The sequence below is a fragment of the Ornithodoros turicata genome, chromosome 5, assembly GCF_037126465.1.
Source record: "Ornithodoros turicata isolate Travis chromosome 5, ASM3712646v1, whole genome shotgun sequence".
NCBI lineage: Eukaryota > Metazoa > Arthropoda > Arachnida > Ixodida > Argasidae > Ornithodoros > Ornithodoros turicata.
The window spans coordinates 51,295,566-51,323,514 of record NC_088205.1 but is presented as its reverse complement, the minus strand read 5'-3'; the positions used below and the strand labels follow the sequence as shown (position 1 = coordinate 51,323,514).

Sequence of the window (27,949 nt, the reverse complement as noted above, 5' to 3'; positions counted from 1 at the left end):
CACTTATCGGATGGGTATTATAATACGTAATACAAATACTCTAAAGTATTACAGTAACGGTATTATAATACAATGTATTTGTAATACTGCCCAGCCCTGTGCCTACATAATATCGTATTATCTTTCCAACATGTAATGAGGGAATACAGGAATACTATTCAGCATCGTCCTAAGTCCAACTCCTCTGGGAAGGTAACAAAAGTGCCATGCTGCATCTTATGGACAAAGCATCTCCCGTGTAAGCACAGGGGAGAAAAAGAGCAAAAATCGAAAACGAGGAAGGGAGTATGTGAATGTTGAAGAGCGACTTGAGGGAACTTTCTGGAATATCATGCCACTGTTATTATCAAGTGCGAAAAGAAAGAAGCAAAGAGAACGTGCTGTGGAAGCAGATGCGCTTGCATTCGAGCAGGCCGTAGTATACTCGTAGAACGTAGCGTACCATTCGTACCGGCGATAGCAATGCAATCTCAACAAGGTACACCGCACGGTAGCCCCGAGGTATCCCGTGTTTCAAACGAACCTCCAAGTTTCGTGGCGTTGAACGATGCTACTCAAGAAGAAACTGATACATCGATCGCAGATTGCCTTCGTGCATGGAAACTCGGAGAAATTCCACGTGAACACTTCCATCGAAACCTCAAAGTCTTCCTCGTTGGCATCTCCGTACTCGTTGCTCAGGTACATCCAGAGTTGTCTATGGCGTTCCCTGTAACAACCCTGTCTTGTTCTAGATAATGGTGGTGTCTTTCATGTTGAAACCTATACCAGGAGGGAAGGGTCACACTCCTGCGATGAAAGAACAGATAGTGTCATACCCGAGAGCTGCAGTTGTGGATGTAAGTAGAACAGTACGCCGTTTGGATGATTTACTGGTCTTGTCTTCCGGCAAGCACCGACTAGGCCGTGAAAAACAATGATAAACTCCTAGCGGGAGGTCCCATTCTAGTCAAAAGTACATACGCCTCACGGTCAACGTCCGTTCATGGCACTCTGTAGGGGTCAGAGGAGCGGAGCCCTGCGATGGGTCCAAGTTGATAGGGCCGACTGTATACTTCCGTGGTCTGTGCTTCTTGCATCGCTATTGGTCAGAAATCGAACTGAAGTACTAAATTAACATTAAAACGCAAATGATGTCACGTGGCGCAGAAATGTGTACTAGTCGCGCTAGTCGGTGGGTAGTTGCAAGTTCTTAAGTTTACTGTCAATTCCAATAAAATTCGCAACCGCAAAGAAACTGAACATCGCCATCGGAACAACCATGCTGTGCGCGCCAGCTTGTGTACACTGTTAAAACAGAATTTCACCACATAGCACACTTCTAGCCAACCGTCATTCCGAATGATATCATTCTGCGTCCTTTTTTGCTGAAAATGGGAGGAGGCACCTGGGACACATTATGCTTGTCCCAGATAGGCTGCTTGCCCTGTTTTGAACGAATCATGACACAGAATGATTCGGTATTGTTGGCTAGGAGCGTACTATATGGTGAAGTTTTAAGAGTGTAGAAGCAGCACGCGGATAAACGAGCCACATGCTAGCGAAGCGCACTAACTTCAAAGCCGCAAGGGATTTATATACGCGAATTACTTACGAAGGAGCATTAAAGGACTCCGAGAAAAAAATAAAAAAGAAAAGGTCAGGAGGAATAGAAATTAGAGACTTTTATAGGACCGTTGATAACGTGGCTAGCGTCGAACCGTATCAACCGGAACCAATCAGTGGATAAGACTCTGAGTCACACACTACTGCGATTGGTTCCGATAGGCACGATAACCTTATCAACGGTATAGTAAAACTCACTATTAGGATTACAAGTGGGCGGTAGCCGAGACAAGGCGAGACACAGCACACACACTTTTCTGTGTTGTCTTTCTCATTGTTTTGCAGCCACGCACCATCTTGTCAGCCCCAAATAAAGTAGGAAGGGAGTTGCCTCAGGACAGAAGCCGCCGATATTTTGAACAGAGACTGTCTTCTTCTGGGCGCAGAAGAAGAACAGTCTCTGTTCGAAATATCGGCGGCTTCTGCCCTGAGGCAACTCCCTTCCTACATCTCTACCGGTTGCTGGATTTCTACCCAAATAAAGTAGGTCATTGTCACCGGTGCTTCTCCTTTGAATGGTATGATCACAGGCCTTGCACTCTAAAAACCGAACTTCATCGCATAACACGCTCTGCGCCAACCATTGCCACGAATGATAGCGTTATCGCTTCTGATTCGAAGAGAGAGGGGTGCGTACGCCTTTTTGTGTCAATTTGGATATATGATAATTGACAAAAAGGCGTACGCCTCCCTCTCTCTTCAAATCACAAGCTATAGCCCTATCATTCGGTGCAATGGTTGGCGCAGACCATGCTATGCGGTGAAGTTAAGTTTTTAGAGTGTGGGACATACAGGGTGTTTCACCTAAAATGATAAAAAAATTCTAACTGGCGACGTACTCGCCTTAGGATTGTGGGACTTCCGGAAATTACCTTTTGTAAAGTTTGGGGTGGAAGGCTTTGGACAATTTTTAAGAGTGAAATTTATTTTTCCAATTGAACTTTGAAAATTGTCAAGCGAACCTCGCTTTTTGTTTACAGGAATATGAAGTCCTCCACGGATAACCACGGTCCAAACAAAAGCTATGCAGATTATCGTAACAGAAATGGTAGAAAAAAATTGGTAAAAATTCCGCTTTAGCCCTGTCTGCCTGATTGTCGCAAAGAGCGCACGGAAGATGCAGGGAGAGGAGGAAGTGTTCCCGCCTCTTGTTTTACCTTTCTTCTGCCTGCTTTGACCTTGATGCTGGTGACAACTTGTTAACGCAGTTGTCACCAGCATCAAGGTCAAAGGTAAAACAAGAGACGGGAACAGTTCCTCCTCTCCCTGCATCTTCCGTGTGCTCTTTGCGACAATCAAACACTACTGTGCATAGTTTTTGTTGGGTCTGTCTGTTGGGGTACACTCTTAAAAATAAGCTACACCACATAGCACGCCCCTAGCCAACCATCATCCCGAATGACAACGTTCTCTCCCTTGATTTGAGGAAAATGGAAGGCCTACGCTTTTTTTGTACTGTTATGCCGAACATAAGGGTAAAAAGGCCCCGCCTCCCGTTTTCAACAAATCGATCGAGAACGTTGTCATTCGGGATGATGGTTGGCTAGGAGCGTGCTATGTGGTTTAGCTAATTTTTGTGAGTGTACCCCACTAGTTCAGAGCGCTCGAGGCGCATCCGTCATCATCCACGATAAGAGCACGCTATCTCACCTACGGAACGACAGAACCGCCAGCGCTGTTTACCAGTCGCTTTGCGAACGAATACCAAAGCATCTCTTGTGGCTGTTCCTAATCTTCCGTCGCCCCCGTGCGTGAACCAGGCGTATGAAGACGGAATTGACGGCCGGATAGCTGATCCAAAGAGCGCATTTGTGCACTGCTCCGCGCAAGAAATATGTAAACCGAAACCAATTAATTACTCGGAAAAATCACTAAGTGTCGACGCATTTTTTTTCTTAGAATATTTTTCGCTGAAGGTCCCGATGAGTAAAACAGAGGTTCCGTAAGTGTGCGAACTAAAAGTTAAAAGTTAGCATGTTTATTTATTTAGTGAGCGTATGCAAATGAGCCGCACACTACACAGTTCATGGCCAATGTCCCAAGGATCTCTACCAAAGAGAAATTTCTTCGATGGCGCCACCTGTTCACGAATTATTGAGCCGGGGGATTTTCGTGAAAACCCTGTATACGCACAAAAAGAACGATTGCAGCGCGCAGTCCTGTTGTGCAAGAGAGCTTTATCCCTTATGAAAATGGATTTTTCCTTTCTACAGACTTCTTACGCACTCTTTATTTCCTACATTGACAGTTTGGCTTTGACTTCTTGTTGATCAAGTCAACAGGAATTTCTGTTTACAACCTGTACACTACACTGTTAAAACTGAACTTCACCACATAGCACGCTCCTAGCGAACCATCATTCCGAATAATATAATTCTGTGTCCTAATTTGTTCAAAACAGGGGGGAGGCGCCTATCTGGGACAAAATAATGTGTCCCAGATAGGCACCTCCTCCCATTTTCAACAAATCAATACACAGAATATCATTCGGAATGATGGTTGGCTAGGAGCGTGCTATGTGCCGAAGTTCTGTTTTAACAGTGTACCTGTAGCTTACATTATATGTATACTCTTAGAAATGAACTTCACGGCATAGCACGCTCCTAGCCAACCATCATCTCGAATGATATCGTTATCTGCTCTGATTTGTTGAGAACGGGAGGCGTGTGCCTTTTTTGTGACACTTATGCTGTTCATAATTGTCACAAAAAAGGCGTACGCTTCCCATTTTCAACAAATCAGGGAAGATAACGATATCATTCGAGATGATGGTTGGCTAGGAACGTGCTATGTAGTGAAGTTCATTTTTAAGCGTGTATACTTTCTGTGATGGAGCTACCGTTGAGAACCGTGCACAAAATTTGTGAACTACAATTATATGTACTGTGGGATAAAAGAGGACGAAGAAGTTATATAGAGTGTGGAAGGAAGAAGACGAGGAGGTTAGGTGGTTGCTCTATGGACGTGGAAGCGATCGTCTGTAAGATGTGAGTGATTAAAATAACGAGTTTCTTGGCACATCTTGTATTTCTTGTTGTGTTTCGTCTTCCACGGGGACGGAACAGACAGGCTTTGCCCCCGAGAGTGGGAATAGGCTCCCACAGTACTTTTTTTGGAGGGACTATACAGGTCTTGTTGAAATTCTCCCGACTTCCTGTGGGGGTTGTCTATAGCAAAGCTAAGGTCTCCCTTGTTCTTGTGTTTTTGTTCACAGTCAACAGACCAGAGCCAACAGAACAGATTTTTTCTCTCGATTTTTTGTGCTGACATCATATGTTTACTTTGTGTAGACGTATGGCCGGTAACTTTCTGTAGAACCCTCTCAGCAGAAAGGCATTATGCTTTTATATTTAGTTTACACGTACATTTTGCGTATCTCTTACAAAAACGGCTGTGCCTTTTTTGTTTGTTGTGTTCTTGTTCACAGTCAACAAACAAGAGTCAACGGAAACAACAGATTTTCATTAGACTTTTTGTTAACTTTGTAATGGCACCATATGTTTACATTCTTCTGACCTATGGCGTTTAACTATCTGTAGACTACTAACAACAGAACGACAACATGATTTTCTTTTGAACTTAGCAGACTTTTTGCATAGGGAACAACACGAAATGAAACATGTTTGATGCTATGTTGCATAAGTTGAGTTTATTCTCAAGCAAGCAAAACCATTTTGTGCCTTTTAAAGAGCAAGATCCTGTACGCGTATCTTACGACAATGAATTTTGCCCGTTGCTGACATTTTTTGGAAACCCTTTGGCCTCTTTTTCTTCTCTTCCCACTTTGATTTCCTGTAGGCTATTGTAAAACAAAACGGCAGTAGACGCCGTCTGCATTTTATTTTTTCAACATTTCAAAATAGGTCGACTCCATGAAGTATCTCACTTTATTTGGATTTCCTCTTTCTTGACTTTCAAATGACAGCATGAAATAGAAAAAGAAAATCAAGACTTGTCCTGTTATATCAAAACTGGCGATGTTGAAAATTGGCCATCCGTGTACCTCTTGGAATTCTGTTGAGTTCCTGTTGTCTGAAAGTGCATTGATTGTTTATTTAACCAGTGTTGAAAAGCAACACGTGGCTATCAACCAACATTGAAGTGGGGAATTTCTTAAAATATCAATTCACCATCAAGATAACATCTGTGTTTCTGCAAACTAGCGCGTAATTTGCCATCCTGGTTCACACTGATGTAAATGACCAGCTCATAGCGCAAGAGCACCACCTTTATTTGATTATGATGACTATGGAGTTTGGGGCAAGTTTGACTTGGATCTACTGAATGTCTCAAACTGAAATTAGTTCTAAACACCGATGTTGTCTCGATGGTAAGTTAATACTCCAAGCAATTCCTAATTTCAGTGTTGGCTGTATGGGCAATCCAAATAAGCTGAGACACCTCAGCCTTCATTCTGACTCAGAGATAGGCATTATTACTTTCGAATTAGCGGAAGCTCGCAAGACAAGCAATATACTACATAGTATCTGTTTTCCCTTAGGAAGGAAATGCCTGTGCTGCATATGTCTTTCTAACCGCACATGCCCCGTGTTCAGAGGTGGACGTCATGAAAGCACTGGCAAATTAAACTATTGCGAATGACACTGAGGATTGTCCTCAATGACCCTACACATGTGCCCAGAATTGGCCAGAATGCCAAGGATTTCCTCTTCAATAAATACATTGTTGCTTTCTCCCATGCTGCTCCTCTCATACTTGTTTCCAAATTCCGCATAATGCCCCAAACAGGTCCAGGTTAGCAATGTCCATAAAACATGCCTGCAATGTCAATAGTATCAACGCAGTAGTAAAAAACAAAATGTCTTCAGAAATTCTGTACACTGGAACCGCTTGACGTATGCAAAACGTCTGTGTAAATTCAATAGGAAAATATATTGCACTTCTGTTGGGTGTGGTCTACAGAAAGTAAACGGGCATAAGTCAACAGGAAGTAAAGATATCATGTCAGCACAAAGTTAATAAGAAGTCCTAAGTAAATCTGTTGTTTCGGTTGACGGGAAACAAACTCTCAACAACCATTTTCTCATGGGTCAGAAAGGCTGCTTCTCTCTCAGGGATGCTAGTCTGCGAAGTCACGTTTTCTGCATAACAGTGAGGCGCGTGCCTTTTTTCTTATTTCGTTGTTTTTGCAGTTGTATTTGCGCCGCAAGTCTTGAGTCTGGTCCGGTCGTTCTCGCTAGCAGACGATTCTCGGCAATCAATTAAATATGCTCCGCTCACCTAACACCACCACAGCGACAGAAGCTGGGCGACAGAAGCTGCCGCTGCGCGCGTTCTTGTAAACTATTTTAACAGGACATTCGCAAGTCCCAAAGGAGAATTTTTGCGTGACACTTCCGGAAGGTAGTGTGTTCATATCATGTTGTAAAAAACACATGTTTGAAGGCTAATGAATGTTTGCCAGTGACACAACTGAAAACTCGAGCAACGAAAAAGGAACGCATTTAGTTAAGCAAGCATGGGAAATGCGTGCAGAGGACAATGCCTAACGGGTAAACGCGTACTGTCGGACTGTCGGCTCATGTTAATAGGGCGGAAAAGCCATTGCACTTGGAGAATTTTCCTCGACTCGCTGTTATTGCGGCTTTTACGCTGCAAGTCCTCGAAAACTGACTGACAACGTGTGGGTGGGCATACCACGCAGTTTTCTTCGATCCCTCTGGTAAACATATTTCGTTTGGGTATAGGTGAAGAGGACCTAAGAGTTTGCTAAGCTCGAAGTGCTGATGACGGCTCGCTCATTATGGCAGGCCACCCCCTCGCGCCCTCGGGAGCTGTGGTGCACGTACGAGCCAGGTCACGAGGGTTACATGTTATGGGACGTCCCCGTGGAGTTCTGCAACGCAGTCCTCTACTGCTGCGTCGACCTGAGTCATCGAGGCATTCGCTATTTGAGGCCGGACGTGGATGAGGGACATTCGGGCATTGACCTTTTTTACACGTTGAGAGAGAAGCGACCAACTACAGCTCTTTACGCCTTATTAGGGGATGGTCAGCAGACGACCGCAGCTTTCCAGGAGAAGGTATGGATATAGCATTGCCTTTTGCAATAACGTGTGCTGTGTTCAGTGGCAGGGGCGTCAGGAAGTGGTAACAAAGGGGGCAGCCGTGGCCTCGTCCCCAATTTGATGCACGGATATCGGGCAGTGTGCCTGGTATTCTTACAAGATCATAACGAGATTTGCGCGTTCACTTGAATGAACTTTGCTTATTACAGGTAACTTTTCTTCAATTACTACGATATGTCTGTTACTTCGCACAAACATATTCACAGGTACCATTACTACCCCTCTGACACAAAACATATGTCTGTGGCTGTCACATAGGAGAGGTTTAGCGATTTCTTAATTTTACCAATGACGAGTATAAAGCAGGTAAGAACCCCTACCTGCAGGTATTTAGTTACGGGTGTAATAGGTGTAATATTGTTCTTCTACGCTTCGTAATTCTATTTACAATTTATTATTCAATACTTCTCCTTCGTAGCGTGTGCAGCGTTAAAAAAAACAAAAAAACGCACTTTTTCGGATACGGGAGAGCAGACGTATCACCAACCAGATACATCTATCCATTGTTACGTCATCTGAAGAACAGTAGCTCCCAATCAGACGCCAATGCGGAGGTACACATAACGTTCTGCTCTACACTCTTAGAAATGAACTTCACCGCATAGCACGCTCCTAGTAAACCCTAATCTCCAATGATATCGTTATCTTAAGAGTGTACACTCTTAAAAATGAGGGGGGGGGGCAGGATCGGGGACACCAACGGCGACTCTTTATCATCCCTACTCGATTTCCTGGAGAGTGAGATTGAATGTCGGGAATGTTTAAGGAAGCAGCTCAGACGTCCGTAAGGATCGGTAGCAAAGCTTTTAATGATAGTAATGGCGGAAAAGAAGACTGAGGGCGGAAGCTCACGAGCTCCCGTGTTCCCGCAATCCTGTCTGTCTTCCTTAGGCGCGGAAGTACAGGTCAATCAGCTTCCAATTTGTAGAGAAGCTGTACCGGCCGGTTCACGGTTTTCCCTCCTGGCAAGTTGATTCTACGGGATCTGACCCTTCCAGCTGGGCTCTGTTTTACATGAATCACACGCCCTAGGGGCCACGATGTTCGCGGTCTTGACTCTGCAGCAATGAGTACTAAGTCCCCGACGGCGACGCTGTGTGATGGTACGGGCTTGCAGACGTTGGCCGATCTCAGGAGGAGGATGTACGTTTTAACCCACTTCTTCCACCATTGATGAGTCAATTCTTCCCGATAAATCCACCATCGTCGCAACTGTTCCGGTCTCGGGTTCGCGCCACGGAAGCGCGGTGAGCCTTTGCCCAATCAGAAAGTTTGACGGCATGACGGCAGAAAGTCCGTCTGGACCTTTAGACACGTCAGAGGCCGAGAATTCATCACCGCCTCCACCTCTGTGAGAACAGTTGCGAGTTCTTCGTAGCGGAGGGCACTTCGACCCAGGACTGTACGCAGGCAGGCTGTGGCATACTGCGAACCAGGCGTTCCCAAAACCCACCCCACCATGCTCCTCGCTCCACTATGAACTTCCAGGTGACCCGTCGTGCGGTCAAGAATCCGTTTACCTGAGCGTTTTGTGACAACCCGGCAAGAGTGAGGTCGCGACTGGCTCCCTTGAATGACCGAAAATTGTCTGTATATATAGTTGCGGGTACGCCCCGTCTTGATACGAACCTTCTAAGAGCCATTAGGAAATCCTCGGCAGACATAGACCTCGTCAGCTCTAGGTGAACAGCCCTAGTAACGGAACAGGTAAAAATCCTCGGCGGCCGTCAAAGGTCCCCTCCTTTCGGCTGTGGTATGCCTACAGTTGTACAGGAATCTTGACACCCAAGCGGTAACTCTCAGCAACCGGTGGAGTGACCTGTATTTGGCAACGTTCAGTAGTGGAGTAGTAGTCAAGATGGGCACGCAGCACCCCGTCTGGGCCTTTGCTTCGCTTCGCACCTCGTCGCAGGGTTCCTCCGGAGTAAGCCATGCTGTAGGCTAGGACTCTTGATCCATAAGCCACGAGGGCCCCTGTCACCACACGCTGTTGTTCAGCAACTGGAGGCATGAAGTACCTCTCATGAGAAGATCCGCGGGATTTTCTTGGCCGGGGCAGTGGCGCCACTGACTCGGCTCCGTACCAGCCCGTTTTACTGACACCCGGTTCTGTACGAAGGGTTTCCAGTCGTTCGTCGATTCCTAAATCCAGTAGAGTGTTATCTCAGAGCCCGTCCACAACACAGTAGGTACGGTGGACAGAGATAGCGTGGTCTGTAGGAACCTCGTAAGCCTGCTAGCGATGACGGCACTCATTAGCTCGAGTCTCGGTATGGAGACCGTTTTGACCGGGGCCACCCGAGACTTTGCGTACGTACAGGCACAGGGGGTTCGCTGGGTACTGTGTAGCGTACGAAGCTCTTCACGCCGGCCTTAATCTTAACCCGAACGTTCTGCAATTGCTGTTGCGGTTTGGAACTTACCATGTGGCTTTCACAGCGGATATAGAGAAGGCGTTTTTGCAGATCGTGCTGGACAGTGCTGACCGCGATTGTTTGCGGTTTCTGTGGTATGCCACGACGCCACGGGCAGGCGAACCATTGCCCCCAGTAGAAATTTGGCGCATGACACGCGTGCCTTTCGGAGCCAAGTCTAGTCCCTTTCTTCTCGCTGCCACTATACGTCACCACCTGAGAGCAGCAGAAGACTCATACCCATGCACGGCGGCCTTACATTACAGCCACTTCTATGTGGACGACCTCGTTGTCGGCGTTTCGTCGCCGGAAGAGGCGCTTACTGTTTACCACGAGTCGCGGCAAATCTTCCATGACGCGGGCATGAAACTCGTTAAGTGGACGTGCAACAATGTTCAGCTCCGGGCTACCTTCAACGCCGATGGGACAGGAAGTCCGACCACATCGCCACTAAGGAAGGTCCTAAGAATTGTTTGGGACATCGAGACAGATGAAATTCGGTATCCGGTATCCAAGTCTATATCGGGGTTCCTGGAGCACCGGTCGAATACCAAACGGTGTGTGCTGCAAGCATTGGCTTGCATATAATGATCCCTTGGGCTACGCGGCACCTTTCGCCTTGACAGCCAAGATTTTGCTACAACGGATTTGGCTCTGAAAGATGAATTGGGACGAGGAACTACCAGAAGACTTGATGGGAGTGTGGGCCTCTTGGTGCCAGCAGGTGCCTGTATTGTCTCGCGTCTCGTTGCCACGACGGCTCGGCGGGAAGATGTCGGAGGTCAGCATCGCGCTGCATGTGTTTTGCGACGCGAGTCCGCGAGCATACGGTGTGGCCGCATACCTGGTGACGCTTGACGGGGACGGGCATTACAGTGCGGGTCTTCTTTTGGCAAAGCCTCGGGTGGCCCCGGTCAAAACGGTCTCCTTACCGAGACTCGAGCTAATGAGTGCCGTCATCGCTATCAGGCTTATGAGGTTCCTACAGACCACGCTATCTTTGTCCACCTTGTGCGCTACCTACTGTGGTGTGGACGGACTCTGTTTTGGAGATAACACTCTACTGGATTTACGAATCCCACGAACGACTGGAAACCCTTCGTACAGAACCGGGTGTCAGAAATACGGGCTGGTACGGAGGCTAGTCAGTGGCGCCACTGCCCCGGCCAAGAAAATCCCGCGGATCCCGTGGATCTTCTCATGATAGGCACTTCATGCCTCCAGTTGCTGAACAACAGCGTGTGGTGACAGGGGCCCTCGTGGCTTATGGATCAAGAGTCCTAGCCTACAGCATGGCGTACTCCGGAGGAACCCTGCGACGAGGTGCGAAGCGAAGCAAAGGCCCAGACGGCGTGCTGCGTACCCATCTTGGCTACTACTCCCCTACTGAACGTTGCCATATACAGTTCGCTCCACCGGCTGCTGAGAGTTACTGCTTGGGTGTCAAGATACCTGAACAACTGTAGGCATACCACAGCCGAAAGGAGGGGACCTTTGACGGCCGCCGAGGTAATTGCAGCGGAAACATATTGGATCACACCGGCACATGGTCAAATCTTCGGTTCTCATCCCGCGGTGCACAAGTCCTTACAAAATGTGTCTGTCTTCCATGATGACGATGGCGTTCCCCGTTTGACGGACAGCCTTCAGTACAGCGATTTTGGAGAGACCCATTTTGGCGACCCAGTACAGCAATTTTGGAGAGAGTCATTCCCGCGGACCCTCCGTTCATCGCTCTTTTACTTTTTCGTGCTCATGTCATGCTCTGTATGCTGGAGTTCAGGAGACACTCGCCGCGCTTCGGGAAGAATGCTGGGTCCTCCGTGGTCGTCAGGCTGTGACGAGGATCCTCCATGGATGTCGCACTTGCCGACGAGCAAAGGTTCAGGCGTGCACAGAAGCTTCCGCTCCTCTACCACGAGACCGCTTGTCACAGTCCGCACCCTTCGAAGTGACAGGCACCGATTTTGCGGGTCCACTGTACTACAAGTGTTCGAAAGGCGGCGGAAGAAAGTGCTACATCCTGATTTTTACCTGTGCCGTTACTAGGGCTGTTCACCTAGAGCTGACGAGGTCTATATCTACCGAGGATTTCCTAATGGCTCTTAGAAAGTTCGTATCAAGACAGGGAGTACCCGCAACTATATATTCAGATAATTTTCGGACATTCAAGCGAGACAGTCGCGACCTCACTCTTGCCGGGTTGTCACAAAATGCTCATGTAAACGGATTCTTGACCGCACGACAGGCCACCTGGAAGTTCATAATGGAGCGAGGAGCATGGTGGGGTGGGTTTTGGGAACGCCTGATTCGCAGTATACCACAGCCTGCCTGCGTACAGTCCTGGGTCGAAGTGCCCTCCGGTACGAAGAACTCGCTACCGTTCTCACAGAGGTGGAGGCGGTGATGAATTCTCGGCCTCTGACGTATCTGTCTGAAGATCCAGACGACCTTTCTGCCGTCACGCCGTCACATTTTCTGATTGGGCAAAGGCTAACCGCGCTTCCGTGGCGCGAACCCGAGACCGGAACATCATCGACGGCGCAACAGTTGCGACAACGGTGGATTTATCGGGAAGGCTTGACTCATCAATGGTGGAAGAAGTGGGTTAAAACGTACATCCTCCTCCTGAGATCGGCCAACGTCTCCAAGCCCGTACCATCACACAGCGTTGCCTCACACAGTGTCGCCTGCAGAGTCAAGACCGCGAACATCGTGGCCTCTACGGCATGTGAGACATGTAAAACAGAGCCCAGATGGAAGGGTCAGGTCCTGTAGAATCAACTTGCCAGGAGGGAAAACCGTGAACCGGCCTGTAAAGCTTCTCTACAAATTGGAAGCTGATTGACCTGTACTTCCGCGCCTGGAGTGTTAAGGAAGACGACAGACGACGGAACGTGGGAGCTCGTGAGCTTCCGCCCTTGGTCTTCTTTTCTGCCATTACTGTCGCTTTGCTACCGATCCTTACGGACGTCTCCTGCTTCCTTGGTGCCGAAACCCCCCGTCGGGTATCGCTGCCACGGGGTAGCTGACCGTTGCGTCAGCTCCCCCCTCATTTTTAAGAGTGTACACTCTTAAAAATAAGGGGGGGGGGAAAGCAGGATCGGCTCGGCGTTGTTGGCCGCACAGAAGTGGGCGTCGTCTTAAAAATGAGCTCCACCGCATAGCACGCTCCTAGCCAGCCATCATGCCGAATGACAACGTTCTCGTCCCTGATTTTTTGAAAACGGGAGGCGGAGCCTATTCTGTGCCATAATGCCGTTCATAATGTTACATAATACGGACCTATCAGGTTTCATCTATACAAAATGTGTAACAGCCACACAGCCGACACAGTCGGCGGGATGCTGCGTAGAGTTAATTTAACATGTTTGGAGTGATTTCGCACTACGTGTACACAGCAAAAGCCTTAGTACCAATCCTTTGAAGTCCCGCTTGCACTCCCTGTGGCGATGGACTTCCGACGCACTCGGTCGCTATAAGGTCTCATTGATCGACTTTAACGTTCATGCCACATAACCATATCACATAGACGTGTCATGTGGTATGGTCGTGAGACGACCAAGAAAGCGGCCACTCGCTGAAGAAGAGAAGGTCGAGCAGAAGAGAGAACATGCCAAGCGACAACGACGTCTTGCCTTGCTGCGGGCCTACGGAGAAAGACAAGTGGACGAAGGAAGCGCCGAGCATGTTGTTGCAAACGAAAGCAGAGAGCAATTAGAGACAATTCCGTGTCGTATGTGGGAGCGGATCTTCAGCTTCAACGGCAATTCGTGCGCGACTAATTTGGAACACTGTGTTAGGTACGTAGAAAGGTAGAAAATCTCGCGAACCGTAGAGGAAATGTAAGGGAAGAGTCTCAGGACAAGATGTCATCGTATGTGATTGCTTGTGGTTCGCGAAACGGTAAGAAGGTGCGAGTTGAGTGGGCATTTGCGACCGGTGAAGCATTCCCAAGGAAAGACGTGAGGAATTTCAACGTGTGTTCGTCGTGTAGTGCGACGCTACGTGCATCTTTCACGGAGCAATTGATTTGTACACCCGCCGAAACGCGAAGAGCTCCCACAACTGAATCACAGAGCGCATGGTGTCCCCCGGATTCTGTTTGCAAGTGAGGCGTTTACTGTGTACGGAGGGGGGCGGGGAGGGCAAATCCTTAACTTATCCGTCGACGTTACTGATATGGTAACTCAGTTACCACCGCAGTTACATGACGATGACGCAATTAACGGTATCTTCGACTGGCTGTACCAATGCTCTAAGCCAGAGCGCCCCGAACTGGAGGAAGAAAGGAGATGAAAGGAAGAAACAACTGCCGAAGCTGTTGCCAGAGCGCTCCGTTTTCACAAGTCCAGGATGGAGCTCGCACTCCAGAACGCTCTAGAGCGATCAGTGGCTGCCAGTAAAAGATGCCAGACGACAACACAACACAAACAGCTGCTGATTTGAAAGCATTTTTGCGTGCATTGCGCCAGATAACTTTTACAAGCACCATGCGAGATCACAGGAGATGAAGACTTCTTGAAGAGCTTTACGGATGAGGTACTTCACGACGAAGCGCTTATGGAACAATTGGAAAATGGTGACAATTCTAAATTATCTGCGTAATTTCGTAGCCCTTCAGCGAATAAGCAGTCATGCTATCGCATTAGGCTTCCGTGCATCAGTAGAGAAACCTCCAGTTGTGTATCACTTTACTAAGCAATGCAAGAGATTGTGTAACTGTATTGTGTTTGAGTATCACGTGCCTGATTGTCAATTACTTTGCCACGACTTTTTCAGCTAGCGGGCGTGGACATCCCAACGCTGATTGAGACTGTCAGGTTGTGGCTTCGCAGTAAACATCTTCAGGGTCTGGTTTTCTATCACCACCGCCACGAGAAGCCTCTCCGAGGTGACAACACTTACAGGGACTACTACAAAGATTTCGTCTACCAACTGGGTCGCGACGACCTCTTTGTATCAGCCGTCGTGCCGTTTTACACAGAGTATCCCGGGGGAGGATTCTCCATCGCACAGTAAGTTTGAACGAATAATCACATAACACTGTTGTGTACGACGCACCTGACTACAAGACCCAGTCACAAGTGTCGGTGGAAAATATGCCCGCAGTAACACAGCCCAAAGAGGCCAGTGTTCGGACAATGGGCGGAGTGTTTCCTGTAAGGTTTCCTCTTTAAAACAATTTCTCCGGGTTTCTGGGGAAAGGACCGTTGTGATATCTGACTCGATCGTTCCGTTACATCCATGACATCGTGATACGCTATGACAGTTTGTTTCTGCGCATTGCGATTCCGTCGATGTAATCAAACAATCGAGCCAGATCACCACGGTCACTACAGTCCTTTGCCCAACAGAGGGATTGTTTTCAAGAGGAAATGTTGTAGGAAACACCACACTCATTGTACGCTATGACAGTTTGCCTCTATACGCATTAGAAAGGGTAAAGCTTGGGGAAAGCAGGCGACGAAGGGGGGAATATCTTTCGGGGAATATGTTTATTAAGATTATGTTTATGTGTTATGCTCACAAGGCAGTAACAAGAGGGAATTCATAGAGGAAGCGTCTCTTTCGTCTGTTCCTTATCTTCTGTCAGCCCCATGTGTGAAACAGGCGGATGAACACGTAACTGACAGCCGGATATAGTCGAGCGAAAGAGCGCATTAGTACACTGCTCCGCGCAAGAAGTACGTAAACCGAAACCAAGTAACTGCTCGAAAAAATTAGTACGTGTCCACGCGTTCTTTTTTCTTTTTTTGTAATAGTTTTTGCTGAGGGTTCCGATCAGTAAGACAGGTTCCGAAAGCGTCAGAAGTAAAGTTATCTTGGACTAATGAGCGTATGCAAATGAGCCGCTGATTGATCAATTCTTCGCCGATGACTCAGGGATAATCACTGAAAAGCTTTCGATAGCGCTATCTGTTTACGAGTTGTTCACCTGCTGACCTTCGTCAAACACTTGGTCTAATACCATGTCACACAGGCTAATTTAGTGTCATTCGTCAACTGCGCTCCAATCAAGCGAACGTCACTCCCATTACGTACTTCCTACACAGCTTAAATAAGTGTCACTTAGGCAATGATGGCAACAGACCTCTCCCTGTTTGTAAACAAATGACGTCATAGTGTTAGAGAGCGCCACCAATTTGGTAGAGTTGAACTACGTCGGGGAACCAGGGGCGAACAAGGTCGCGTCCGGAAGCCACTATCTTGAGGGGATGGTCGATGGGGGGGTTACGATGGTCCCTGAAAGGGACGCGACCTTCGGTACTACACTCTTAGAAATGAACTTCACCGCAATAACCCACTCCTAGCCAATCATAATCTGGAATGGTATCGTTATCTTCACTGATTTGTTGAAAACGGGTGTATTGTGACAATTATGAACAGCATAAGTGTCACAAAAAAGGCGTACGCCTCCCCTTATGAAAATGCATTTTTCCTCTCTGCAGACTTCTTACGTACTCTTTATTTCCTACATTGAACGTCTGTTGAATATGACTTCTTGTTGATCAAGTCAACAGGAATTTCTGTTGATTTTGTGTGCACCACCTGTGGGATACATTATATGTACTTTCTGTAGACGGATTATACAGGAGATCCTGTTGAAAATTTCTTGACATCTTGTGCGATTATGCAGTAAAGCTAGGGTTGGCCCTTGCTGTTGCTTTTTGTTCACAGTCAAAAGACCAGATCCAACAGAAACAACAGATTTTCTTTAAACTTTTTGCTAACTTTGTGCTGACATCATATGTTTGCTTTCTGTTGACTTAGAGCCGGTGTTCAACTTCCCTGACAGGCAGCACGTTTTCCTATTGAATTTACACATACTTTTGCATATTTCTTACAAAAATGGCTGTTGTTTTTTTGTTTACAGTCAACAGACCAGAGTCAACAGAAACAACAGATTTTCTTAGGATTTCTTGTAACTTTATGCTATATCATGCTATGACACCATATCTTTAATTCCTGTTGACTTATGGCCGTTTACGTTCTGTAGACCACTCCCAACAGAAATGCAATATATTTTGCTATTGAATTTACACACTCTTTGCATAGCACACTCAACAGAAACAACAGATTTTCTTCATGGTTTTTGTTAATTTTGTGTTGACATCATATGCTTACTTTTTATAGACGTATGGCCTTTAACTTTCTGTAGACCACTCACAACAGAAAGACAGTATTTTTGCATTGAATTTACATATACTTTTTGCGTAAATCAAGCGGTTCCAGTGTACAGATTTTCTGAAGCCCTTCTGTCGACTTACTATTGACGTTGCAGGCATGTTTTATGGACATTAATTGCTATATTAGCTGTTTGGGCTATTATGCGGAATTTGTAAACAAATGAGAGCAGCAGTATGGGAGAAAGCAACAAATTAAGGAACAAATACTTTGCATTTTGGCCAATTCTGGCTATCATTCACACACGTGTAGGGTCATCGAGGACAGTCCTCAGTGTCATTCGCAATAGCTTAATTTGGCACTGCTTTCAGGACGTCCACGTCTGAACACGTAACATGTTGAGCTAGAAAGGCATATGCAGCACTGGCATTTCCTTCCTAAGGGATACAAATACTGTACGCTATACTGCTTGTCTAGCGAGCTTCCGCAAATTCGAGAGTCCTTTTTACCTCTGAGTCAGAATGAAGCTTGAGGTGTCTCAGATTAATTGGACTACCCATACAACCAAAACTGAAGTTAGGAATTGCTTGGAGTATTAACTTACCATGAAGATATCACCTGTGTTTCTAACACCATGATCATTATCAAACAAAGTTGTTGCTGTTGTTGTTGTTTCATTGTTTGTTGCGCTATGAGAGGGTCATTTGCATAAACGCGAATCTGGATGGCAAATTACGCGCTGATGTGCAAGTTTGCAGTTAGAAACACAGACGTTATCTTGATGGCGAGTTGATACTTCAAGGAATTCCCCACTTGAGCATTGTATGTATGCGTAATGAAGTTAAGCTGAGACACCTCACCCTTCATTCTGACTCGGAGGCAAGTTATGGAGGAGCCAAGGGCCACGTGTTGCTTTTTCAACACTGGTTAAATAAACCATCAATACACTTTCACACGACATGTACTCAACAGAATCCCAAGAGGTACACGGTGGCCTATTTTCAACACCACCACTAATACGTGAATAGCTCCGGTAATAGAAAATCCAGTTTCTGTCATCAGGAAATTTATAGGCTATATACACTGATACACACCAACGGAATTTCCATAACAGTTTTCATCAAGGCAGGCTATAAATTCTATGGAGAGACGAAAGACAAATATTGTACCGATTTTCTTTGGAAGATATGTCTATTGAAAGTTGGTGCCAAATAGCCAATGGAAAGCCGACGAATAGAATTACACCTGTGCAAAGGAGATCTGAATGTACAGTTTATATGCAGGCGATACCCTACCTCGTATTTTGTCTATTGATGTTCTGTAGTTTGGCACAACAGGTTTTCATATAACAAGGCACGTCTTTTTATTTTCTATGTCATGCTGTCTTTTGAAAACGAAGAAAAGGGAAATCCAAATAAAGTTTAGGTACTTCTTGTTGTCTACCTATTTGGACATCTTGAAAAAAAAAAAAAGAAAAGAAAAAAGAAAGAAATGCAAACGGTGTCTGTCGCCGTTTTGTTTTACAATAACCTACAGGAAATCAAAGTGGGACCAAATGAAAAAGAGGACAAAGGATGTTAAAAAAATGCCAATAAACCGGCAAAATTCATTTTCATAAGGGACGTGTGCAGCTAGGATCTAGCTCTTTGAAAGGCACTTGTGGCACAAAGTGGTTTTGCTCGCTTGAGAATTAACTATACTTATGGAACAGCCAATCAAGCAGATTGAATTTCTTTATTCGTTTCTGGTTGTTCTCTATGCAAAACGCATGCTAAGTTCCAAAGAAAAACATGCTGCCCTCCTGTTGTGAGTGGTCTACAGAAAGTTAAACGCCATAAGTCAACACACGATGCCAGCACAAAGCTCAGAAAAAGCATCAAGAAAATCTCGCGTTTCTGTTGACTGTAACCAAAAAAACAACAGCCATTTTTGTAAGGGATATGCAAAAAATCTGTAAATTCAATGGATAAACATACTCCTCTCTGTTGCGAGTGGTCTACAGAAACTACCGGCTCTAAGTCAACAGAAAATAAACATATGATGTCAGCACAAAGTTAAAAAAGTTTAACGAAAATCTGTTGTTTCCGTTGGCTTTGGTCTGTTGATTGTGAACAAAAAACAACACCAAGAGCCAACCCTAGCTTCTTCTGGATAATCGCACAGGAAGTCAAGAGAATTTGAACAGGACCGCCCGTATAATCCGTCTACAGAAAGCAGATATAACTGTAGTCCACAAGTTTTGTACACGTTGTCAACGGTTGTTCCGTCACAGAAAGTACATATAATGTGTTCCACAGGTAGTGCACAGATAGTCAACAGAAATTCCTGTTGACTTGATCAACAAGAAGTCAACAGACTGTCACTATCGGCAATAAAGAGTACATAAGAAGTCTGTAGAAAGGAAAAATCCATTTTCTTAAGGGAACGATATCATTCGATATTATGGTTGGCTAGGAGCGTGCTATGCAATAAAGTTCATTTTTAAGAGTGTACTTTTCTTTCTGTGGGAGGCAGCGATTTGGGAGGCAGCGATCCCCTTCCGATTTGTTTCGGTTTGAGTCTGTCTACCAACGCCATGATGACGTTTCTCGGGTAGAGGTCTATTACGATAGGTAAGAATAAACGGCTGCAAAATGTTTAGGCGTGTGCAACAATATCTTCCTCAGAATGATTTTCTTTGATTTAGCAACACTCTATAGCCGCCGCCGGATCCCGAAGTTCGCGAAGTTCTCACACGCTGTTAACGAGAGTAATGATATAAAAAGCGATAAAAACCGGGCTGTTTGGTGGTACATCTAAAAGCGATAAAACCCCGGTGCAGGGGACACAAAGAGACTTTTATCGCTTTTTAACCTACTGTCTATTCAGGCGGGCTTTCACTGTGTTCGTTACATTCATTGTTGGGACTACACGTCTTATGTACTGTTCATCGCCAAGCTGCTGCAATTATCCAATGACCTGGAGTGTAAAGCAAGGATTTACTCCTTCCATTTGAAGAAAGGTGGCCTACCGGATTGCCTTGTAAGTTGCGTTGGGCCTCTTTTGCCATCCAATGCCCACCGGCGCAGATTATTACGTCTCTCCCGGGCCGAGTGTTACCATCAGTGTAGGATACATAGAAGAGCTGCATTTGCTTTTGCAGAGCTCGTGTGGGGAAGAGCCTTTCACGAAGTACAAGACTTTAAGTATCTGCTAGCACTCAACATGAAGGATTTAGAGGATAGGTGGTGCAACATGTTACGGAGTCGTCCTCGGTGGAAACGTTCTTCGGTGAAGAAGTGTCAAGTGGTACAGGTGGGTGAAGTGTCCGTGTCACGGGACTCTATGGCTTTGTTGGAAAAGGGCCCCAAGTTTACTGTCCGTTCTAGTGTGTCCAAATGGGATTTGCTGGACATGGTGTATGAAGTCGGAAAATTGTTCGGAGAAGACCGGAGTCGTCAAGTCCTAGATGAAGCTGTTTCTGCTGTTCAGGGGTGTGAGAAGAGGTGCAACGTCGAACAGATCATAAAGACTTTGGTTAGTGAATTCAAAGGGCATGGGGTGTCTCTTCTTGAGGCTGACAAAATCGGGCAGTTTGTCCTACTAAGTCGCGATGAGTTTTCATGTAGGGAGAAGGCAGCCTTAGAAAAGAACTTTGTTCTTGTTAGGAGTAGCCATGTTAAAGAGTGTAAGCGGAAGATTATAGAGTTGTTTAGGAAGAATGATCGGGAGGGTTTGTGTAATGCAATCAGGAAGACTGTTGGGCAGTTTTTGGAAGTGTTTTATTTGGTCAAACTTCATAAGGAGTGATACCCTTTTCGGGTTGTTATTTCGGAAAGAAACACATGGCAAGGAGTGGTCAGTACCTTTTTATTGAAAGGTCTCAATGAGCTGAAGTGTGAAGACCCGTTTAGAATTACAAACTCCTGCGGTGTAATGGAAAAGTTAAGGTGCGTTGAAAGTAAGAAGGTTCGGTTTTTCTCTTTGGATGTTGTTGATCTGTTCTATAGTTTGCCTTTGCATATCATTTCTGCGTGTGTACAGGAAGCAATATCTGTTGGGTTAGTGTCCTTTCAAAATACTGTGGGTGTATCAGCTAGTGTTTTCATGGATATTCTAGAATTGTATTTAGATTCTACTGTTGTGCAGGTGTCGGGTGGGGTTTTCCGACAACGGGATGGTGTGTGTATAGGATCAAAAATTGCTCCGGTACTTAGTGATTTGGTTTTGGCTAAGGTAGATAGGGCTGTTTCTGAGAACTTGAGGGGTGGGAGATTTGGGGTTGAATTTATTACTAGGTATGTTGATGACTTTCTGGTATGTGTGGGTATGGAAGGAGATGAATCGGGTATACAGGGTTTGTTTGTTGGAGAGGGTTTAGGTTTAAAGTTTACTGTGGAAAGGGAAGAAAATGGTAAAATTCAGTAATTGGATCTTCGGATTTCCTCTGATGGGATTGGAGTATGTTGGGAATATTGCCAGCGATGTAAAAAACCGTTAACGCCTTTTGCCTCCAATATCTCAAAAACTGTAAAAGCTGGAGTTGCAAAATCTTTGATAAAAAACGCTTTGGTGAGGTCGTGTGTTCATAAGGTGGGGTCGAGCTGCATGGAGCAGGTGACTAGGCTTGAGGACGCTGGATATCCAAGGAATCTAATCAGTGATGTCGTAAATAGGTTGGTAAAGGAACCTTGTGATTCTCACATGCGTTGTGAACAGAGATTGGAGGGGGGTTGGGGTGATCCCGTATGTTCATCAGGCCTCCCATCGCCTAAAAAAGGTAGCCTGTAGGCATGGTGTTGATGTAGTTTTCAAAAGAGGTTATTGGCTCAGGTCTCTGATGGCTAGGGTTAACCGGACAAAAACTGGGGGTTGTCATGTAAAACACGTAGATCCTTTTGTGACTTGCACTGTTGGTGTTGTTTATTCAATTCCCTTGTCTTGTGGGCGCCAGTATATTGGTCAAACAAAACGCTGTGTTAACGTACGTCTGATGGAACATAGAGCTTCGAGAGGAAAGGGGTATGGTAAGCTGGCGGAACACTTAAGAACCTGTTCCGGGTGCGAGCCGCTGTTCAAAAACACAAAAGTGATGTTTAAAAGTCATAAGTTAGGTGTTCTTCTTTATAAGAAAGCCTTGTTGATAAAACAGGCTGGAGATAGTTGCATTAGCGTGCCTTCCGTGTTGGTAACGGATACAATCCAGCAATTCATTGATAACTAACGCGAATTCTGTTTCGGGGGGGCGTTTACCTGGTGCCTTGTTTGCGTGATATCTTTTTGATAACTTTGTGATAATTTGTGATTACAGCATGACGGCCTTGGCTGCCACTAGGGGTCGGGTGTGCAGTTGGTGTATTTAAGATGTGTCCCTGCCATTAAAGTTGTTTGTCAGTCAGTGCTTCGTCTGTGTTGTCTCTTTGTGTCCCCTGCACCGGGGTTTTATCGCTTTTAGAGTAATGATATGCCTTTTCGACCCATTTTCACACTTTACTAAAATAAAATAAATACGCTGCTGGAAATACCTGTTTAAAAATATTGTGGTGTCGGGGCCCCTCGCTTTTAGCTGTGCCACAAAGTCTGACGTCGAGGCTACACACTCGGTCAGCCGAAGAAAAGGTAAGTGAGTTTGGGGAACTCACTATATCGTTAGTGCACTTTCTGCCGAGCGTCACTAAAAGATGTCGTGTGACAGCAGACGAATGACACTACGTGCGAGTGTCACTCGTTGAAAGTAACACTGAATTAGTCCGTCTGACAGGCGTATAGCTGTTATTACGAGCGCCCCGTCGTTTTAGGAAACATTTTTGACGTCTTGAAAGCCACAATCACGGGACTAGTCGGAAACTATAACTTATTTCTCCATTGACTAGTAAGATTTCAATACTTCTAGCTGTCCCTCTGAGAAGGATTAGAATAAAATAGTTTCTGCCTCTTTGTGCATTGTGCCAAACATGTGTAAACGCAGTAGGCTCTCTTCAAGGACATCGTTAACTGTAAACGTCTGGTGAAACTCGTGTTGATACTCTATTAAACTTTGATCGAGAGTCTTTGAATGTTTCGTGAAATCTTTTAACTTTCGTGTTGTACTGTGGCGCTGAACACAACTTCAGCTTACTGCAAACTCAGCCTGGTGACCACGTGGTGGAGGCACATTCTCTTTGCGTCCCGTGACAAAAAAAAAGAAAAAAAGAAAAGAAGAAAACAAAGAAAAGCAAAGAAAGAAAAAGGAAAACGAAACACACAAAAAAACTGACGGACCTACACGGTTGCCGATCCCATAAAGCTTTAATGTTTTCGGCACTAAAGAAGGCGTTGGTGGAAATATTATCATCTTGTCCGAATTATCTGGCAGGTTCGTGAACTTAAGCCTCAGCCACCTCGTCTTGAAATCCCACAACCTCGGAGAACTGCCGCCTCATCGTGCCGCATGCCCATCGCCGTTCACTTCGAAGGAAGAACATCGTCGGACATTGTCCAGTTTCTTCAGGGACGTGCGTCATGCATACGTCAATTTCAACCAGGACTACGCTGGGAGGTTGCTCTTCAGCATCTCTCTCTTAGCTGCTCAGTACCGCCTCACAGATCCTATGAGATTCACGGTAATTCAAAGAAGTGCTGGTCTTCTATAACATATGTACAGCTTTTCGTAGTATAGCTACGCTGATTAGTGAAAATGGTGATTATAGGACTGTCCCTAAGCAGCATACACCCCCCCTCCCCCCCGTAGACCTCCAAAAGCATTGCAGCCCACACAGGCGACCACAGGATACACCGGAAAATAGGGGTCTTCGGTGACTCATAAAGTAAATTCATGAATGCGTGTCCGAATTCTGTGCTCATAGTAAAAGTGTAATGACACCTCATCCATATGCTATTTTTGTTTTCTGGACGTCGTGGTATTCGTATAAACGGGGGCTGACTATGCCACATTCTATGTTCATTGAAATACAAGAAACTGACGTCTTATCAAATGAAGCAAGAATGATATGAGAATCTCGTCTACTTCTCCTGTTTGCCCGTTTTCAGTTTCCCTTACCATTTATTTCATAGGGCGCTTTTGTGTTGTGGACATCCGTAAAGCACACTTCTCTGACTGATCTTCGGTGAATGACACTTTACAGCGCCCTCTGTCACTTCCCTAACGGGTGCAGTAAGAATAATAACTCAGAGTCGCGACGTCCTTTGACGTGCGAACGATGTGGGAAACACCAGTTTTGTTTTTGTAGCTGTGCCGCAAGAGGAATACTCCAGGGGGTCCTGAAATTTCATGTATGCATTGCACTGAATGTCAGTGCATTACATTATAAATATCATTTTGAAGGAGCACTGAGGTGACCCCAAAAATTGTTTTTGTTTTTCTGTGCAGACTGTTCTCTAACGAATAAATGAGTTCCAGCGAAAAAACGATTAGCGTAGCAGACCTACAGAGCGAGAGCGACGGCTCTGTTCCGCACACCTTTGAAAAATTCTGCTCCTCGTGGAAAGAGCTCATCGCAGAACGAGAGGGCGTTGTGACGTATGCTGCTCCCCTCACGTGGCGAGTGACGTACAGCGGCACAGCTCAAGGATGTATAAGCTGCCCGTGAGCTGCGAAGGCAAAACAAAGAAACAAGGCACGGAGCTTTCACACGTCAGGAGAGCATCGTGTCGGCCGCCCGCGGCTGCTTTATCCGACTGTTTTTATAAATCCGGTTGCACAGCTATTCGCGATTCCAGCGAAGCCGCGGCGTCCTGGCGGCGTCGAAAAGCTGCGAGGGGGGTCCGAGCGCGCGCCCGAACAGGGAAGCAGTAGGACGGTACACGTTTCTCTTGCCTATGGACAAAACGCCGGCAACAAGGAATGTATCGAAATGGAAATGAGGAATGTTGCACTAATTCTTCTTAGCCTGTTGGAAATACCCTATGATTTCTTTTAATAGTTTCCTAATGAAGAAGAACGGGACGGAAGCCCCATATGTTGACCCATCCCCCGAGTCTCCTGATCAACTCTGTCACCGTGATTTTGTCTTAATATTAATGATAGTAATACAGAACAAGGAACCAGCATTTTTGTGTCGTGTTGATATGTATGCATTTTCAGCCCTCAGGCAAAGTAAACAATAGCACCGTACTAATGCGGCGTAGCCGAGCATCCACTATGGATCGTCTCTGGGAGAGAAAGCTTCTGTCTGGTGCCGCACACGTATCAACGAATGACTCACAAACATAAAAATATCACACCAAATTGTATGTGAATACCAAGTGTAGTGCAGAAAACGAATACTTCACTCGGCCAGAGCATCTCTTGCGGCGCTCAGATGTGGCATGTTAAATAGTTGCACATGTATGGTGTTATGCCAAGACAGGTGTCAGATATACGCGTGTGTGCCAAGGGTTTTCAAAATATGTATTGTTCACGTATACCTCTAACACACAGTCAAGTCCTGCAACACCAGGGCCAGAGCTGACGTCATATGAGCACGTTTTGTCATCACCTGCACCCCAAACAAGCTCTTCAAACAAGTTCTCTTGAGCTCTTGCAAGTGCCCACGTGAACGTTAGCTTGTGCTCTACAATATTTTATCATTGCTTGTATCTCAAAGTTCCGACAAAAAGTACCTAATTCCTAGAAACACTACACTTCCAACGGAGCTGCTTGTTCCCTGCAACACTCACATGTAAATACTACTGGACTATCGGAGGAGAAAGTCAAACATGTATTGCCTTGCAGACTACTAATCCACATCCCAAAACACATACTATCTCACTCTTCTCAGGAACTATTCACTCATTTGCCTTCTTAGATTCTAAAATCCATCCTTTGTTCGCGTGACTCCCGACTTATGTATACAAACTCCGACGACGGAAACTTTTTGCCTACTTCTCTTAGTTGAACTGCACAGTATGAGATGACTAGCAGAAAAATTAATTCAGTTTTCATGAAACATGTCAATGTGTGGGTATTAAAAACTGAAACAGCTGAACATAATTCGGTCGACACCGCATTCCCTACACTCGCTTGACTCACTAGACCTCCATACGTCTGCCATCTTAGAAGTTCGGGCGCCACCTGTAGTTCATTGAAATCGCGAATAACGCAGCGCAGAACGAAAATATTTTGCATGGTGACTTCTGGTGGACAGCTTGAAGACGAGGCAGGATTTCGAGCGACGTTAAATATTACCTCATTGCTCTTCACTACAAATATCATTTTCGGGATAGCACCACCAATAGGATTGAAGCATGTCAGCGCTTTCCGGTATGGAAGTTCACGTTACGACTCAGTTACGCTCAGAAGACGCTGTTAGGGCGTCACGAGTCAAACCGAAAAACATAAACTGGCTGCTCCCGATCTTTGGCAAGCCTTAGCCACGCACTGGCCTTTTTTTTTGGTCATTCCTTAGTGCCGCGCGCTATGTGTTCGTACCTGAGAGCGTGTGTGTGAGTGCGAGCTGAGTTCTTTTCGTGTTAAAATGCCACGCAGGTGCAGTGTTGCAGAGTGCGACGCTTCCAGTGTCGCTATTCGCGCAAGGGTCCGGGCTAAGATGCGACAAACGAAGACTTATCCTGCTATCCTGCCATATCGGCAGGTCACAGCAAACGTATTCGAGCATTCTGTGTCTCAGCTGCGCTGTCGCTCCCTGAATGAAGTCTGATAGATCACCGGTGAAGTGATACAGAATGCCGTGAAACCGCGGGCAACGTGCTTCTTTTACAATCTTCTGTGTTTCAGAGTTGTTGTCTCAGTCGTATAGACCGCGTACAGAAAACTTGCGGTTACAGATTGATTCTTTCAAGATTTCATATCAATGTTGAATAGCATTATGAAAATAATTTTCAGTGTCGCTTTCATTTATTGACTTTTTGTGGTGATTTGTTACACCATGTAAGTAGGCATTGTGCTGTTTGTGGGCAAGCCAATTAAAAATATATGAAATTAAATGACATACATTTATTTACTTGGCGCGTCGCAATAAACATCGCGATCGTGATGGCCTTAGGTTATGACGCTAAAACGTGCGACGCAGATTTTTTTTTTTTTTTTTTTCAATTTGGTAATGACTGAGAAGAGTTTCAAATGGTAGCGGGTGATTATATAGCCCAAGTGTGGAGTCTTTAAGTGTTATCTCAACTGGTGATCGTCTATCAAGCAAACGAGGTCTGCCGGGGCCGCCTCCCCCTTAAGAGCCGCTGGGGTATGTTGTGGGACCTGCAAAGCTCATGGGTGTTGTATGTTACGCGATGCAGTTTCCGTATTATGGAAAGGTCTTAATCTCTATCTCATGTGCACCAGGAGCTGTCGCCAGCGTGGAAGCTGGATGATCCGGCATTCTACTCCACCATGTGTTCCCTGACTAAGAGAATGGGCTTCGTAAACTTGACCTCTACCGATGACACAGATTGCCTGATTGTCCACAAGGGCGTCAAGTGGTTCTCGGGATTCGGACCTGAAAGCACCCGTGTCTTCCGAGTGACAAGTGGATACGCAGGTGTCGTGCTCTTTGGCATGCACTCAGACGACTATCGTGGAGTCTGTGGACAGCCACATCCTTTAGTTCGGCATGTCCACTCTGCGTTGCGTATTTTTGGATAAACGCTGTTGCTGTAAATGACGAAGAAAATATGTATATTTGCACGAAATGAAAACTAATTTGCTGCATCACGGGTGTGGGAAGGGAATCTCGATATTTATATAAAGAAACTGGAGGTATAATTACAACGGACAATACACGAATAAATGGGACAGGCTGA

The 27,949-nt window shown here is 45.8% G+C and overlaps 1 protein-coding gene across 1 annotated transcript; it reads left to right on the top strand.

Moving 5' to 3' along the window:
- Positions 1–362: 362 nt before the first annotated feature.
- On the top strand, positions 363–27,949 carry LOC135396026 (uncharacterized). The gene is made up of 6 exons (XM_064627091.1): positions 363–681; positions 735–839; positions 7,377–7,649; positions 14,891–15,126; positions 23,571–23,817; positions 27,492–27,949. Exons 1-6 carry the CDS (start codon positions 463–465, stop codon positions 27,789–27,791), a joined length of 1,380 nt encoding a protein of 459 aa, XP_064483161.1. The 5' UTR covers positions 363–462; the 3' UTR covers positions 27,792–27,949.

What these genes read in the sequence shown, in the direction of transcription:
- LOC135396026 (XM_064627091.1), top strand. Translation starts at nt 463, where the DNA reads ATGCAATCTCAACAAGGTACACCGCACGGTAGCCCCGAGGTATCCCGT. An exon ending in GGAGGATTCTCCATCGCACA is followed by an intron (nt 15,127 to 23,570) that starts GTAAGTTTGAAC and finishes ATTATCTGGCAG; the next exon opens with GTTCGTGAACTTAAGCCTCA. An exon ending in CAGATCCTATGAGATTCACG is followed by an intron (nt 23,818 to 27,491) that starts GTAATTCAAAGA and finishes CATGTGCACCAG; the next exon opens with GAGCTGTCGCCAGCGTGGAA.